Below are 17,048 nucleotides of genomic sequence, written 5' to 3' on the forward strand. Positions count from 1 at the left end.
AATGGGTCTCATTTGAGACGGTCTGAGGAGGGGTCTAGCTTCAACAAAGAAAAGGTGACGGACTTCCAGCCAAAGTCCAAGGACGCCGGCGCGCGCGAATTAGAGGAGAGGGCTAAGGTGCTCCTTACAGCCCCATATCCGGAGAGACTCGTGCCAACCAAAGAACAGGTATCCTTTAGTAAATTCGAGAAAGTTATTCGTAGCTTAAATGTTCAGGTACCCTTTCTTGAGTTAGTTAACCAAGTGCCAGCGTACACTAAGTTTATGAAACAGTTGTTGTCAAAGAAAAAATCACTTGAACATGTTCATACTGTTGCGTTAACTAAAGAGTCTTGCTCTTACTTGTCTCACTGCTGCGCCCATAAGTTAGAAGACCCGGCAGTTTTTCCGTCCCTTGTAGCATAGGTACCTTTTCTATCGAAAAGGCTTTATGTGATTTAGGAGCTAGCATAAGTGTCATGCCCTTGAGTCTAGCTAGGAAGCTTAAACCGACAGGTTTGCTATTACGGAGATGACATCCGGATGGCCGACCGATCTCTGCGGTCGAGCCCATAGGAGTCCTAGAGGACATACCCGTCCAGATAGGGAAGTTTTTCTTTCCTGTCGACTTTGTTGTCCTTGATATGCCTGAGGATGACCATATTCCCATCATTTTGGGTAGGCCATTTCTGCACACTGCTAGTGCAGTCATCGATGTCGGTCTAGGTACCTTGACTTTCAAAGTGGGAAAGCACTCCATTGTTTTTGCCCAGCCGGCTAAGAAAAAGGGTCCCATGTGGCTCTGTCTGTAACACGGTTTCGAAAAGAAATCGTATTTTGTGCTTCCTGAATTGCTCTGTCCCTATTACTCTCTTTGTATTAACCCCTCCGCCCGAATCGGGATCAAGAAGGAGGAAAAACTTGTTGTTTTAGACATCGCAGGAGCTGGTTTGGGGAAGGAAGAGCAGCTGGATGCTCCAGCTGAGACAGAGCAGATCGTCTCAAGAGGCGGTCTTGGATGCCTAAGTTATGGGGACCGACGAGGAGGTGGAAGATGAGCGGTTAAGGTGAGATGGGCAGATTTGGAGTCCAACGATTCCAAGGAAGTCCTTGATTGGGGAGATGACGAAGCTGATCAGCTGAGTTCTCCGTCTGTCGAAGCTAAGAAGGGTGCAACTGATAAGATGAGCACCATTGAGGCTACCTCTAGTAGCCAGAAGCCGACGAAGTGGGCCATCCCGTGGTCCTTTTTGATCAACTATTAGTTGATCAAATTCGTTATAAACTTCACTTTATTGCTTCCGAACTATTTTTTATTGCTTTTGCGTGCGCGAAAACTTCGCTTTTATTTCGTTTGCTTAGGATTTTCAAGTGTTTTAGACTTCGTTCTGGGTTTTGCGCAATTTTGGGCGCGTTCTATTGTGCATTTGCAGGTATTTAGAGCTTATTGGCTCAAATCATTGAGCAATTACGAAGAAATAAGACACTGCAAAGAAGATGTGTTTTCGATCGATCGATCGGCACCATTGGTCGATCGATCAATTGCGGGTTTACGGAGAGCTACTGTTCACGCCCACTTGGTCGATCGATTGTCCTTAGTGGTCGATCGACCCTTTCTTCTTTGCTATATGCGTTCACGACCTCTCCCCTTGTTTGTGTTTGGTCGATATGCGGATTCAAGGGAGTTTTCTACTCCACTTTATTTTCCGTCGAATCATCTATTTCTTCTTTTGTTTCAATTATGCACAATTTTTACGTTTCAAAATTGCTTTCTTCAGTCTTATGCGTGGCTTTTAATTGTCTTTTCAGGTCCTTATTGGTAGCACTGCTGGCTACTGAAACCTCCTAGCTCACGCTGGTTTGGGGAGGTTTCCTTTACTGCGCTTAAAGTCTTGTGAGTTCCCAAGTCTTTCCTTTATGTCATTATGTTTTTATTTCCCTTTTCTCGCAAATTCCCGTTTCTCTTCGCTTTCATTATATGATTTTGCACAATGGGGACATTGTGCGATTTGGTTTGGGGAAGGGTTTTGCGTCGCACTTCATTCATTTGTTTGCATTCACGTTTAAATTTCAGTTTGCATCGTTTATTTCATTTTCACATATATCAAAAATTCAAAAAATTTGAAAAATTTCAAAAAATTTTCCATAAAATGCACGTTTATTTTAGCATATAGGTCGAGTCGGAACGGTAGTATTTCAAGGATGATTTTGCAATTGCACCTGTTTTGCCTAAGCCTTGCTTGACTTACATGTTATTAGTAGAATCGTAAATGCATATCTACGAGTTTTCGTTACATCCTTGCTGAACTTGTGACTTGACTTTAATAATTGGCAACCTACATCATATTTCTGAGATTTAGAGCCCATAACTGGTGACATTCATGACCAGTTCATCTAGGAATGTGAGTAGTACTCCTTATGAGACATGTGTCCTTAATTTGCATAATTATGAATTTGATCTACTTAATACCTGTATGCATTCGGTTTGTGGTTAGTTGACACATGTGGTAGAGGTTTCCTTTTCTCATTTTACCCATAAGCTCCACATCTGCCAAAAATATCCTTTTTGTCCTATTTACTACATCCTACATTTAGCCTATCCTTTGTCAAGCTAGTAGTCTGTTTTCTTGGGATTGTTACTCGTTTTTGGTGGCATATGCTCTGTTGAGATGATGGTTGGAAAATGAAAGAAGGAAAGAAAGAAACAAAAGAAAAGAAAAAAAATAAATGAAAATGATTCGAAAAAGAAAAAAAAAAGAGAGAAAAGTTTATGTACTGTTCAAAGCAGTCGATCGACTGCTCCTTTAGGTCGATCGACTGAAGTTCGTGAAAGAAAAGAAAAGAAATCAATTCGCATAATTTGATCCTTATCTTTTGGCGATTTTTGCTCCCATGTTTCATTTATATCATATGGGGAGTTTATTGATTTAGTATTTTGGAGATTGTGAGTTTTGTGCTTGCTATAGCACCGTTTCGTTTGATTATGAGCAAGAAGTTGGATGTTGCCATTTGGTTCCGTTTTGGTACTAGCTTGATCACCTGTACCTCCACTTTACCATAAAATGTTTTGCCTCTTCTTACCCATACCTCACACTTCCATAATTATACCTCGGCATGTGTCAATGGTCATCTGTTTGGTTGGAATGCATATGTACGGTCATAGAGGTCTCCTTCATAATTTATTCTTTGGCATGTCTTCATAGGTCGTGATTAGGTGAGAGTCACTACAAATTTACTTCTTTCTATCTTACATGTATATCACCTGCGCTTATTGAGTGATTTGAGTGACCCGTGAGAGTCCGATTTGATAAGTCTTTAATCAACGGTTGCAGACCTTTTAACGGTTTTATAATTCGTTTGCATGATTCACATTACTAATTGATTGTTGGTTGTGCATTAAATTGGTTTAGGCCCTACAGTTTGCAATTCGCTCTGAGTTTGAACTCGTTCCATTAGGTCATTAGATCGAGTCTAGTTCTTGCTTGGGGACAAGCAAGGTTTGGTTTGGGGAGATTTGATGCGTGTCATTTATATGATGTTTTACATCTCTTTTTACACGCATTTCAGAGCTCATTTGTTTAGTTTATGCTACATTTCTCCCTATTTCCATCTACTTCCGTATTTTGTACTTTATTGTAGAAATGTGAAGAATTCGACGGGAAATCAAGCCAAATCTGTCCCGAGTAACTGCATTGCGAATGACGTGAAGGAATTGCTTAAGGAACGAGCTTGGTGCGCGATCCAAGGCCCAAAAGACAAGTCCACGAGAATAAAGAAGTCAAGTAGCAGCTCAGCGATCGATCGACTAGTCCCATCATCGATCGACCAATGCTCGGGATCGAAGCTCTTTATTCTTTGAGGAGCGATCGATCGACCGGCCCGAGTAGTCGATCGACCGATTTCGATTCAGGCGGGAATTAAAAGATTGAGAAACTCAAGGCCCGTGAAGTTTAGGTTTAGGAAATAGTTGTTGCGCTTATTTGCTATATAACGTAACACAACTTTCAGTTTAAGCATCAAGTCTTTTAGGGATAATTTTACATCAAGTTTTAGAATTAATTTTTCATTCAAAGTTCTTTATCGAATAATTAAGGTTTGGAATTATCGTGAGCATCGAAATTCGGTTCTTATTAATCAAATCTTACCCCTGCAATTCGGTATTTCTCCTGTTTACTTTCAGTTTACGTACTTTGCTAATAGATTAGAATTGATAGTTAGTGTTCAGGAGCCAATTATCGTTTCAAGATCGTTGTTATTTAATTTTAGTATGAATTCGTAATTGTCATGAGCTTTATTGTTGTTTTTACCTTCACCATGAGTAGCTAAATAGTTAGTGCTAGGATGTAGGCGATTTATGGCTAGGCGGCATTAGATTAAACACGGACTGAACCCGCGTGTCAGTCGATCGACTGACATGGTTGGTCGATCGACTGACCTTGTAAGGTTATCCTTCGTTTTAGTTGAATTTAAACTTGTATTTAACAAATCGAATGCATGCGACCAGTTAGATACCTATTTTGTGACCGACCCATTAGACCGAAAGGTAGGGTAGGTTGTTTGACCGTCAATTAATTTGACTAAACTGTGCTAAGATCGAAAGATAGGTATAGTTTAGACCATTAGTCACTTTTCAGGACGAAAGTTAGTATTAGTGACATTAGGGACCTATAGCGAGATCGAGAGATGCTATTTGTTAGGAGTGGACCGAGAGGACCTCTTATTTCCCGCCTTACCGTGTTTAATTCAGACCGACTTAGTTTTTTGCCTTAGGAAGCCGTAATGACCCGACCATCCTAGTACCCTTCTTTTATCTGTTTAAATCATATTTTTAGTTTATTTTCCTTTTATTGTTTTTAGCTATAGAACAATTCAAATCAACCCCCATATTAGTTACCTCAGACTGAACATTAATCAACTAAAGTTTACAACTGCCTCCTTGCGGATCGACCCTGTTACCACTAGCCTAGGTTAGTCTTAATAGGAATTATAAATTTTATCTTTGGTACTCACAGCGACGGGTATCAGAGATCTTCGAATATAGGCTACGTCATCATCCAAGCTTGATTAATCTTTAGACGGACTTCGTCTTCACATAAATCTTGAATGAATCTTCAAATCGTTTGATCTTGAATTGAGGCTTGATTCTTATATAATTTCATCACAACTTCCTTTGTTGTTTGTATTGGATAATCTAAAAAACTTAGACAAACGATTACACGCAATAAGTATATAAATTATAAAGCACCTTGACATCATTAAAACATAAACATATACACTATATGGTTCAACAAGATTGACATTCATGAAGAAGGTGAAGGTTTCCAACTCTGGTTGTTAGATGCGTCTATTGAAGATGATCTATTGATGGTAATTTCATTATTCATCTCTTCTTTTATGTTTTTTACGCCGCCTAAATTCATATTTTCACATTATTTTCGATTTATTCTAAAATGATTGCTTAGATGCTTGCATGTAACAATTGATTACGGTATTTGAGTGAAACATGTTCATTACAAAATAGACATGCAAATTAATATTTAAGATAAATTTCATTGTTTGCATTTTTCGACACTTTTTTTATTAGATCTATGAGTATATTGACTTACAAATGCTATAAACAATAAAAAGACCTATTTTGTTAATATCTATTGCGATTTAGTTCATAATATATTAGATCTGTTTTAAAAGAGATGTTAAAAATTTATTAATTGAGTTGTTATGTTGTTAGTCTTCATTTTTTATCACTGTTATTGAAAATATTGCCTAAAAATGACTACTGTTATTAAACATTGAATATGAAAGATCCGTGGTTGTTGCATGGTTTTTTATTTGTATTACTTCAGAATGAAAGATCTGTGGTTCTTGCATGTTTTTTAAATTGGATAATTTTAATTCACAATCATAGAACTGTGGTTTCTACCATGTTTTTCGAGTTGGAAGGCAGAGATCTATGCATGTCAAAAAAAAATCCAAGTTTATTCTCTGAAATTTTTTCAAAACATGTTCAAAATTATGCTGCTTAAGGGTGTTTTTTCAAAAAAAAAAACCCTAGATTAATTGATTGAAATTCCATAATGTGACAGTACTCGTATTTTGATACGTCTTTTGGTGTTTTCAATGACTAAATATGATAAAATTGTGCATTTATCTGCATATATTAATTATTTCCTGTTTTCAATGAATGAATATGATACGTTTCTCCACTTCATTGCATTTATTAATTATTCAATTTTTTTTGTTATTTGAAAAATTAATTTCACAGTTTTATTAGATTATTGGTTAAATATAAAACCGAGTGTAAATTTGAAAATTGCATTATTAATTTTTGTTGTACTTTATCTATAGAACAATGTTAACAAATTTAACCCGTCCACAACTTAAAACCGTGTAGAAGTCCAATTGAGTCTGACCTAACCCAATTCTATGACACCTGAACCAACCCAATTATGGCTCACATGGCCCAACCCAATCCAGTCAGACCTAACACAATTCTAACATGAGTTTACCTAACCCAACCCAACCTGTCTTGACATGAGCCATCCCATGGCAGATAAACCTGAGTCAACCCAACCTGACTTTACCTGGCCCATCCAAACCTGAGTTGACCCAAACCCTGCATGGGTTGACCCGACCCAACAAACCCAAACCCAAGTTAACCTAACCCAACCCAACCCGACATGGGTTGACATAATCCAACCCAACCTAACATGGGTTGACATAATCCAACCCAACCCAACATGGGTTGATCTAACCCAACTCAACCAACCCAACATGGATTGACCTAACCCAACCCAACCTAACATGGATTGACCTAAGCCAACCTAACCCAATATGGATTAAACTAACCCAATCCAGCCCAACGGGTTGACCTAACCCAACCCAACTGGTTGACTTAACCCAACCCAACCCAACAGGTTGACCTAACCTGACCCAACCCAACTGGGGTTGACCTAACCCGACCTTTTTTTAACAATGTTGACCCAACCCAACCTGTTGCCACCTGACCCAACCCAACGTCGTCTTTCACACTCCGGTTTTAATTAAGGCAATCATAAATTATCAATCAATTTGTTACATTTCTCAACTCATTTTTTTTGGAATTGTCAGTTCTATTCTAATATATACAAATCATACTAATTGTTCTACACTTGTTTGCAGATCATTTATTGACATGTGAAAAGTTAAGTATATTTGCTGATTTTGTTCTTGTAATATACCTTTCAATTTTATATTACCCTTTCTGCAAAGATAATTTACTAACATTTGTTAATGTTGCTTGTTGCAGACACATACTGAAGGTTTCAAAATTCTAAGTTAAGTGAAGTTTAATCATTGTTTGTTTATAAAACTTTCCTTTTTAAGTAATACTCATGAACTTAATACTAATGAAATTGTTTTATTAACTTACAGGATATAGGATCAGTCTTTTTTTCCATGGAAGCATGCATATTGTTCATAAAAGACAGATGAACTTAAGTAATCAATAACACATTGTAACTAATTTTTTTATTTATAGAAAAAATTAAAGAAACATACTATTTTCCGTGTTCATTCCCTGCTGTCTTCCCCTTTTTTTGGCTTCTTCTTGAATTCCCGTTTTCCATGTTTAACCCAGCAATGTTTTGATGCTTCTCAAGATGATACAAAATATGTGCAACGCTTGTCAGATTATTGTTGCTTATCTATTTACTTGAACTTCATATACAGGTAAACTAAATATGTGTTTGATTGATTTGTATTCTATAAATGCATTTTCAGGCCATTGTTTGAGAATTGATTTGCTTCCATTTCTCACCTTTATGCATAACTACTTAGTTCAGTTTAATCCGCAATTGCCCACTAATTTATAAACTGCATCTAGTGCATCATGGTTAGTTAACCATAACTATTTAAACCGTCACTTAAGCTGAAATAAAACTGACATTGTTTTTCCAGAAGTTTTTGTTTACACGTTCCCTGACTAATTAATGTACATTTTCAAAACGTGTTATAAATTTGTGCAAATTTATCCATCTGTTTTTTTAATTCGATGTTTTTCAATATATGTCAATTACTCGTCCAAAATTTTTTGTTTACTCGTGGGTTGAATAATGGATGTACCCTAATACTGTTATTTGAAAAAAAAAAAAAACATGTTGCTTTTGGTCATTACTTCATTTATTAATGACTAATGACATGTCTCATAAATTGGAAATGAAAAGTAAAGAAATATATTAGATAATGTTGAGAAAATTACATTTATACTTCGTGAAATTGAAATAAAATAGTAGAAACGTAGAACATAAATAAGGTTTATTTAATGATGTTGCTAGCTTTTCCAATATGATGCATCTTTGCCATCTACTTACTTTCTTGTTTAATATTGCATCCAATCGTTGCTGTCCGTAAAGCTCCATATTTGAAATGTAGTAGCATCCCTTTGTCCTTCAGCTTCTTGGATTTTCTGCATTATAAACTTGCTACACATCTACCTTATCTATGACTACATAAATTATTTTATTACAACTTGAAATTAACTTGGTCCAATACAGTAGAGAAAACAACAAAGTCCAAAAACAAAAACACAAATGTCCTTTAAAAACGTGGTCCAGAAATTGCTTAAAAGTTGAAATGTTTTTTAGAACGCCATAGGCTGCTTGCCCATCTTAATTTCCTTCAGTTTTGTTGCAGATGATTTGTCGGATGCCTCAGCCATCAGCACGACACCTTTCTGTGGTGTGATCTCTTCAGAATTTAGCACAGGTTCAAACTCAACTATCTCTCTCATTTCCTCCTAACAAAAAAAAATGGTTACTGAAAAAGTCATTAGTATAAAAAACTTAGTTGAAGTTGAAATTCAATTCACCATCATTGAGTCGGTTCTCGTTGTGTCCCTTGTTGAAGTTGAAATTGCTTGTTCCTAAAACAGAGGACGATATTTATTAGTAAATGTAAACAAAAAAAGTTAAGTTTGTATAAATTAGTCATTAATTGATGTCATACCTTTCTTGCATTATTCATGGCATCCCACTTGGCAATTGTTCTTGGATCATCACATAAACTGATCACCCCATATGAGTTTGATTTTTGCTCAATGTTAAACAACTGATTAACCCTTATTTTGCCACAAATGTCCTTTCAAGTAAAGGCCTGAAATCTGGGGGAGGGACGACAGTGTAGATCTGAAATGATATGTAAACATTAGTCAATAACATTATAACTTGCTTTTATATTACTGCAATTTATTTCTAAATGAGTTCATAGTTACCTCATCTTCATCAAGGATTGCTTGTGCTGTTTTCCCGAGCAATCAACCATTACATCATCCCAAATAATGAATTCAACCAAATCTGGAGCTTTATATGTAACAAAAAAACTTAACTTGAAACCTGCAAGACAGTTTTTGTTTAAAATGTATTCAATTTTGTAATTGTTTGAAGAACTATTGAATAAGCTATTAGTTATTGTTTAAACCTTGGAATTGGTGATGGCACGCCCAAACCCTTCATTGTGCAATTATTGTTAACTTTTTCCTTTTCACAATACCACAACCCATCTTCCCCTTGCTTCACTTTTGATCTGCATTCTTTGCATGAGTAGTAATACCAACTATTACCAGATGTATCTAATTCAATAATCTTTGCCATTGTGACATATGTCCCTCCTTTGGTTAAATTTGTTATGTCCGTTGACGTTTTGATGTTTGCACTTGCGAGGATGGGAGGATGGTACGCAACAGTTTCTGGAGCCCCAAAGACGGTCTCATCACCATCTGGAAAACTGGTATGGAAAATGGTGTAATTAATTTAAGGTAAGCTGAAATGGGAAAGTACAAAAAATTTTAATTCAAAGTGTATTTGGACTGTATTTTTCTGGACTGTTTTTTTTCTTGTGTATTTTTCTCCTCATTAACTATGTTTGCATTTACTTTTGCCCTAAAGACGATCTCATCACATAAAATGGATTTAATTGTCATACCTATTGTTGAACACGCTCAGCTCATTCATGTTTGGATTAACCAATATCTTCGTTGCACCCCATGTTGATGTGATGCTAACTTCCCCTGCATAGTAGAACATAATGAGTGAATAAAATTCCAACATTTTTTTTATACTTTGTATGTAATAAAAGTGCTTGTATTGCTGAATTTGTTTTTTGAAGGACCAGAATTTTATACCTTCATAAACAGAACGTTTCACGAATAGCATAACCAACGTTAGCTTTTGTTTGTTAATGAACTCTTGCTCGATTTCTGAAATTTGATCAAAATAGTCCCCAAACAATGAGCAGCACAACTGCTGGTTCCTGAAAAAACAGTTTGTAATGATTATGTTATGATTGTGTTAAGTTTAATATATCGTTTATAGAATATAGTTCATTAGAGTAAACTTACAGATTATTGCCCAAAACAATAGTCCCCCTCATCTTGCCATGACTGTCTTTTATTGGATAAAACGTGCTCCAACCTTCCAATTACATCTGCACCAGAATTTTCGACTCTTGTTAGTTACCATTTATGATGCATATATGAAAACAAAATCTAGGCATTTGTTGCTTACCAATATAAAGTCTATCTGGCATTGCACCAATGACGACCTCATTGAAAGTGTAGAAAGCATGGGTACAAAGTGGTATCTCTGCATTAGGAATGGGTACGACCCTAGTGCTGTAGTCGAACCAGATCTTGCACGGGTGATATGTTGCCATGTCAAATCCCACTCGGTTTGATGATATGCTGAACCTTCTGATTTTGTATATGCTCCCTTCATTAAGGTGCTCTAAGAAAAGCCGAGTAAGCCTCTCGTTGATTGATGCCTGAATGGTGTCTCCCTGATTTCATACATATTAGTTCATCATTTCTTAAGCAAATACTTGTCACAATAGTTTAAAAATAGCCGGAAAAATAAGGAGACTTACATTTTGGTCGATTAGGATGAGTTCTACCCCTTGCACGTCATTTGGCTTTGTCTCTGACTTTCTGTACCACAATCTCATAACCCGAACAGTTAGTTTCTCCATCTTCGCTGTTTCTTTGGTGATGCTCGAAATTGGAATACTCTGGATATGTGCCATTATCTCTTAAGCTTTTGTTTGTCTTTGCAACGTTAATTTTTGTGTGAGATAATCTGGAAGTTTGCACTCCTATTTATAAGCCAACATGACCTCTTATGTAACCCTAACTTCCCCACTACTGCCATTAGCCCACAACTCCACTCCTTGAAAACTGTTGTAACTGTTGCCATCACATATTTAACTGCATATGACATTATTTCAGAATAAACTAATTCTCTTATTATCATGCAGTTTCTGATTTGAAGTTTGGACGGTCCAACTTTATTTAACATGACGATATTAATGTTGCCTATAAAACGTACTTGTCGAAGTAGAAATTACTCGGTAGCCTATCATTGTCATCTTCCGAGTTCGGAGTGCGCGACTGATAGTAAAGTTGCCAGAATTTTTGCTCCAAGTAAATAAATCCTCGGTGATGAACGACTTTCTGTACAGATCTAAGAGGATTATTTTTTTAAAAAAAAACATATTTTAAAGTTTTACAATGGTTTAGTTATCGTGTTATTTTTAAAAAAAATATTTATTTAAACAATTGTGAATTATTTATGTTATAATTTTTTAAATTTGTAAATTTAAAATTTTCAAATAATTTAAACATTTATTTGTTTTTTTAGAGAAAAAAAATTAAATTTAATTTAGAATGCTTGTTGAAGTGTAAATTAACTCGGTAGCCTATCATTGTCACTTACCAAATTCGGTGTGCGCGACTGATATTTGAGTTGTCGAGTTTTATACTGTAAGTAAATACTCCGTCATGATTTTTTTTAAGAAATATATCGGACTATGTAGTGTTTAAAAAATATGGATGTAATTTATTCGCATTATATGTAATTCAATCCCGTAATTAAATGTAATTCTTTCTCGTAAATATGTAATTTTATTATTATTTTTTTTTTTTTTAAAAGTTATGTAATTCGTCTATTTGTAATTAGTTTTATTTATTCCTATTTGTAATTCATTCCGCTTATAGCCATTAACTTCATTTATTCGGAATGTATAATATTTTTTTCATAATATTTTTTCATAATATTTGTTCTGAGACGGAATTTGTCGTATGTACGTATAGCCAGAATTCTGAATAAATAAAAACATTGCACACTAACGGGTTCCACCATAACATGGATTTCCAAAAAGAGGGGGGGGGGGGGCTGCATTAATGACGTGGCAGCTGTGGAATGAGTATTGTCTTTTGGATTAATAAAGATAAGATTTGTCTAAAACTAATGTGGAAGAAGGAAGATAGAGAATAGAAGGGAATATTAGATAATGACTTGACCCATACCACGTAGAAAAATAAAACTGTAAATCGTTGTTATTAGTTTCATGACAAAAAAATTTGAGAAAAATTTATAAAATGAAATCATTAGCTTTGTGGTATAAAAATATTTTTATTAAATATATTTCAGCCTATTACTTAATTCTCGTGATTAATTTTCAGTTTCAATTTTTTTTTCTCAAAACAAAATTCAATTTTTTTTTCTCAAAACAAAATTCAATTTTTTTTTCTCAAAACAAAATTCAATGATGAGAAATGTGAAAAATTATATAGAAAACTCTATATACCGTGCATGCAGGGCACGGGGTCTAAACTAGTAATTATATTAGCTGAATAGGCCGCCTTACACAAGTATTCGTTTAAAAAAAACCCACCTTAATTAGAACACAAATTCTGGTTGAAGACGGACACTATCCGTCACAAGTTGAAGATGGATAGTGTCCCTCTCACAAAATAAAAATGGATACCCCTACTTGTCCTCCACTTCCATTTTGTGAGAGTGTCACTATCCGTCTTCAGCTTGTGACGGATAGTGGCCGTCTTCAATAAGATGGAGTGTAATTAGAAAAGAAAAGGAAAACAAAAAAGTTGGTAGGGCTTCGTCGGCGTTCCCTATCGTGAGGGTTTTTTTTCTATAATTGGTAGGTAGCAAACTCAATACTAAAGTTTATGGTACCATATGGGATTATATTATGCCTATTTCTAGCACCAGGCCAGAATGTCTGTGTCTAATCAATCGACGACAAAAACACCACAATATAGTCAATTTAGTTGTCCCCAACTAACTAGGCTTCTAACATTTTCTTTAGTCCATCCTTATCCGTTATTAGGAAGGATTAGTTCATTTTTTTGGTACAAAAATTAGGAAGGATTATGAAATGTGTTCTTAAAGACCTTCTAGATAATTTAGTGTATTCTTCCAACTTTCATAGGTTCAAATTCAACTGTTTTTTAGTCTCGATTTTAATGTTGGAGGATTTCCGTTTCTTATTAAATCGTATGGATGAATATCACATTTTCGTATTCATGCATAACCTAGCCACAATATACAATTAGTTTTAGTTACACAATTTCTTTTTTACGTGATCGACTTAACAAGTTCTCATTTTTCACGTAAACATATTATATACTCCCTCTTATTCACTATATTCTTCCCCTTTCTTTTTTGCACAAGAAATAAGAAAGTGAATTTGGACCACACAAAACACACTACCACACATGCAATTTATTTGGACCACACAAATCAACCCACAAAAAGAAATAGGGAAAAAAATTCGAATAATCCGAATAAGGAAATAGGGAAGAATATAGTGAATAGGAGGAAGTATATAATAATTTTGTAAATGTTCAATTACAATCCAACAACGAGCACAAGCAGATTACGAATCACAATGTAAAAACCAGTCGTCTAGCATTGCATTTGATAATATGTTTATATAAAACCGCCTTAGCCCTTAAATAAATATGATATTTGTTCTCTCAGAGGTGGAGAAGGGAAAGAGCCAATTAGAAGGGGTCAATTGTATCGGTCCGGATTCTCTCCATTTCCTCAAAAGAAATGGACATTCATTTTTTATCAACGGTCCGGATCAAATATTGTGATGATCCAACGCTTGTAATCGTTTCATAAAAATAAAGGTTTAATGAATGGTGAGAGAAAATATATTAAAATATGGTTGTATTAGAGAGGAAATAGAAAGAAGGTAATGGAGAGGATCTAAATTCCAATTGTATTGCCCAACCCCGACTACAGTCTAACCAATTTCAATTTAAGTTAATATTCAACTACTCGTATTAGTTAGTCTATCAATCCTTATCCTTAATTGCTTTTTGTAGGACCCCATAGGAATTAGGACTAATGATTTGAATAGATACGGAGTACAATATTTCCAACAAAGCGTATTCCATTCAACATTGGTTTTTTTTTTTTTTTTTTTTTTGACAATGATAAACTGCTTATATTAAAGAAAGATAGAAATACACAGTAGCTATCCTGTTGCCAGGCTTACAGACCAGTATGGGTAAATCACAAACAAAGTGCGGATTTCTCGGATAGAATTCCGAACACTAATTGGGACTGGCAAAGAGTTTGCCAGAACTGCAGATAGTTTACAGCAGGTAACCTGAAAACTAACAGAAGTCAAAACCACGGAGTGGGCATAGCGCATTGCCCTTAAAAGAGCTCTAGTAGAAGCTTCAAAAAGCGTAAGAGCTTGAACTTCACTTGATTCGGAGAAATTCAAATCGGAACTTTGGATGCAGCAGGTGAAACAGTTTGTTGTTGGGATATGATGTGCCGAAACAGATATCAAATTCCTTTCCCGTTGAGATATTGAAGGACCCAACTCAACAGAGGGCATAAGACTCCCATAATTGTTGTGCACTTGAGCAGGACGTACCCCGGAAGGCCGATGAAGAGAGTGTAGCAGGTGGTCAAGAAGTTGACAGATAGACGATGGATTGACAATATTTCCTCGGAAGAGCACAGAATTACGAGCGGTCCATATAGCCTGAAAGACACAACAGAAGCAAATCAGCAACCAATTTGGAGCAGATGCTAAAGATTGCCTTTGCAGATAAACCACGAAGTCGGCAATCCACGAGATAAATGGGGTAGATGGATTTGCTATGGTGTTTATCCCTAGAGCGGATGCTTTCCAGACATGTTGGGCAATCTCACAGGAACGAAACAAGTGCTCGTCAGTTTCAGGGGAATTCCGACATAGCTGGCATACTGATTCAACCGGTACCCGCTTTGAAATTAGATTATCATTTGTTGGCATAATGTTGTGAGCTAAACGCCATAACATAACTGAGATTTTTGGAGGAATTCCTTGCCGCCATACATGCTTCCAAGGAAAAGTGTGGACAAAAGAGCGGATACATTGGGCAGCTGGAGACGCAGCCCAAAGAATGGAATAGCCTGATTTAACCGAATAATTGCCATCCTCCGTATATTTCCAATAGAGAAAATCGTCAAAATTCTGATCAGGTGGTTCCATGGCCACAATCTTCTTAGCACATGATGAAGAAAAATAGCGGAACACCATGAAAGGATTCCAGTCACCCGAAGGGAGTAAGAACTCAGAAAGAGACGGTAAAGGATTTGGAATAGGGACCGTAGTCGAAGGCAAATTACCATTAATCCAACGACTGGACCAAATATCCACTAAATTGCCTTTCCCAAGTTTCCAAGAAATCCCCGTTTTAGCCGAAGACACAGCTTTGCAAATACCCGCCCATATAAAGGATGGCTGAGAAACCCGAGATGTAGCTAAAGGAATTGGCAAATCACGGGCATATTTTGGAACCATATATTTTGGAACCATATTCCATTCAACATTGTGTAACAAAGCCTTATCATTTATCAGTATTCCCGATTTCAATCCTTCTTGTATTGTTCTAGATTATGAGTTTCTAACCGCAGTTTGTGATAAATGAGTATCCTGAAAAATATGGGTAATTTAGAATTAGGTCATGTTCGTCCACAAATCTACAATGCCACAATGGTACCTTCTTATTTCGAGCACAAGTACGTTCGGGTCAGATTATTTAGGCCGTTTCAAACTTATCGGGTCATTTAAACTGAACCATTTGTGTTTCGATCAAATCAACTTTGGATTGTAATTTTTGAATTCTTAAAGCAGGTTATCAGATCTAATCATTCAAATCAGCTTATTTTTGCCACATCAAACAATGTGCATGATATAACCCGCTTCAAATTTATTGAGATAAAAAAGAAATGAAATGTCAATTATATTGCCAACCTTAAGTACAAACCAGTATAGAATTGCACAAAGGCAAAAAATTTCTGGTGAGACAACACCTAAATGCTTCGTATAAAGTGGTGGAGCTAGGGGGGTTAGTGGGGGTGCTTATCCCCGTTAATAGATGTAATTTCAAAGGTTTTAGTTCAAATTTTTGATTTCTTTTGAGTTTACCCTTATATTATTACACATTCGCTAGCGCTGAATTCGCTCCCCTAAGTTTAAGTCCTAGCCTACATCAATTAGTCCACATGCATTTTGCCAGATGATAGAATTTGAGATAAGAGAGCTCATAAAGATAATCGTTGTATTATTGGATTCGTTTGTGTTCCATTGATAATCGACGAAGGTAACATATCATAATCTAGACCCATACTCTCTTAAAGATGGTAACTTAACATTATTTCATAACAATATATTATTCGATATCATAATATAATCATATGATACCTCCCTGATATTCTCCAATACCTCCCTTTATATCCATGATAATTTTTCGAAATTTTCATGGGTTTGCAAAATAAGAAAATAAGAATCCAAATTCTTCAATCGATCTTCAACACGAACGCCACAATTTTTCGGACTTGTGAACAAAAGTTCGTTGGACAAGAATATTGTCGGTTTCCTGACCTGTCCAAATTCGATCCAAACGGGAACATCAATATACTGCAATATTCTCCTAGCACTAGATGCTCTAAAGCAAAGTTTTTGCTTACATGGATCACAAAATGTCGAGTAAAGACGATATTACCTCATATCACAGAAATAATTAGTATATAGAATCCTGGTTAACTCAATCTTAATTGTATGGGTGTATATACGTGTTGTTGGAAATATAGGGTCACTATAAGGACGAAAATATATTTAGAGAATAGATGTTGTTGTGTCGTGGTATGGAGGCCACTGAATGAGAAATGAAATCGCCCCGACTACGGTACAAATCGATATAGGCGTCGTCCCCCAAGGTCACACAA

General features: G+C 35.9%; 1 protein-coding gene across 1 annotated transcript; it reads right to left on the bottom strand.

The window, feature by feature from the left end:
- Positions 1-8,596: 8,596 nt before the first annotated feature.
- On the bottom strand, positions 8,597-11,031 carry LOC141601579 (uncharacterized). The gene is made up of 8 exons (XM_074421873.1): positions 10,876-11,031; positions 10,518-10,788; positions 10,136-10,210; positions 9,937-10,021; positions 9,461-9,738; positions 9,227-9,347; positions 8,962-9,019; positions 8,597-8,752 (listed from the first exon to the last, which is right to left on the bottom strand). The coding sequence occupies exons 1-8, from the start codon at positions 11,029-11,031 to the stop codon at positions 8,597-8,599; spliced, it is 1,200 nt and encodes a 399-aa protein (XP_074277974.1).
- Positions 11,032-17,048: the final 6,017 nt, after the last annotated feature.

This window comes from Silene latifolia, chromosome 9 (assembly GCF_048544455.1).
Source record: "Silene latifolia isolate original U9 population chromosome 9, ASM4854445v1, whole genome shotgun sequence".
NCBI classification, from domain to species: domain Eukaryota; kingdom Viridiplantae; phylum Streptophyta; class Magnoliopsida; order Caryophyllales; family Caryophyllaceae; genus Silene; species Silene latifolia.

Excerpts from the sequence above, each read along its gene's own strand:
- LOC141601579 (XM_074421873.1), bottom strand. The coding sequence starts at position 11,031 with ATGGCACATATCCAGAGTATTCCAATTTCGAGCATCACCAAAGAAACA. Across the intron at positions 10,211-10,517 it reads GCCAGATAGACTTTATATTG|AAATCGAGCAAGAGTTCATT; the intron begins GTAAGCAACAAA and ends ATCAAATTTCAG. Across the intron at positions 9,020-9,226 it reads CAATCCTTGATGAAGATGAG|TTTATGTGATGATCCAAGAA; the intron begins GTAACTATGAAC and ends TGGGGTGATCAG.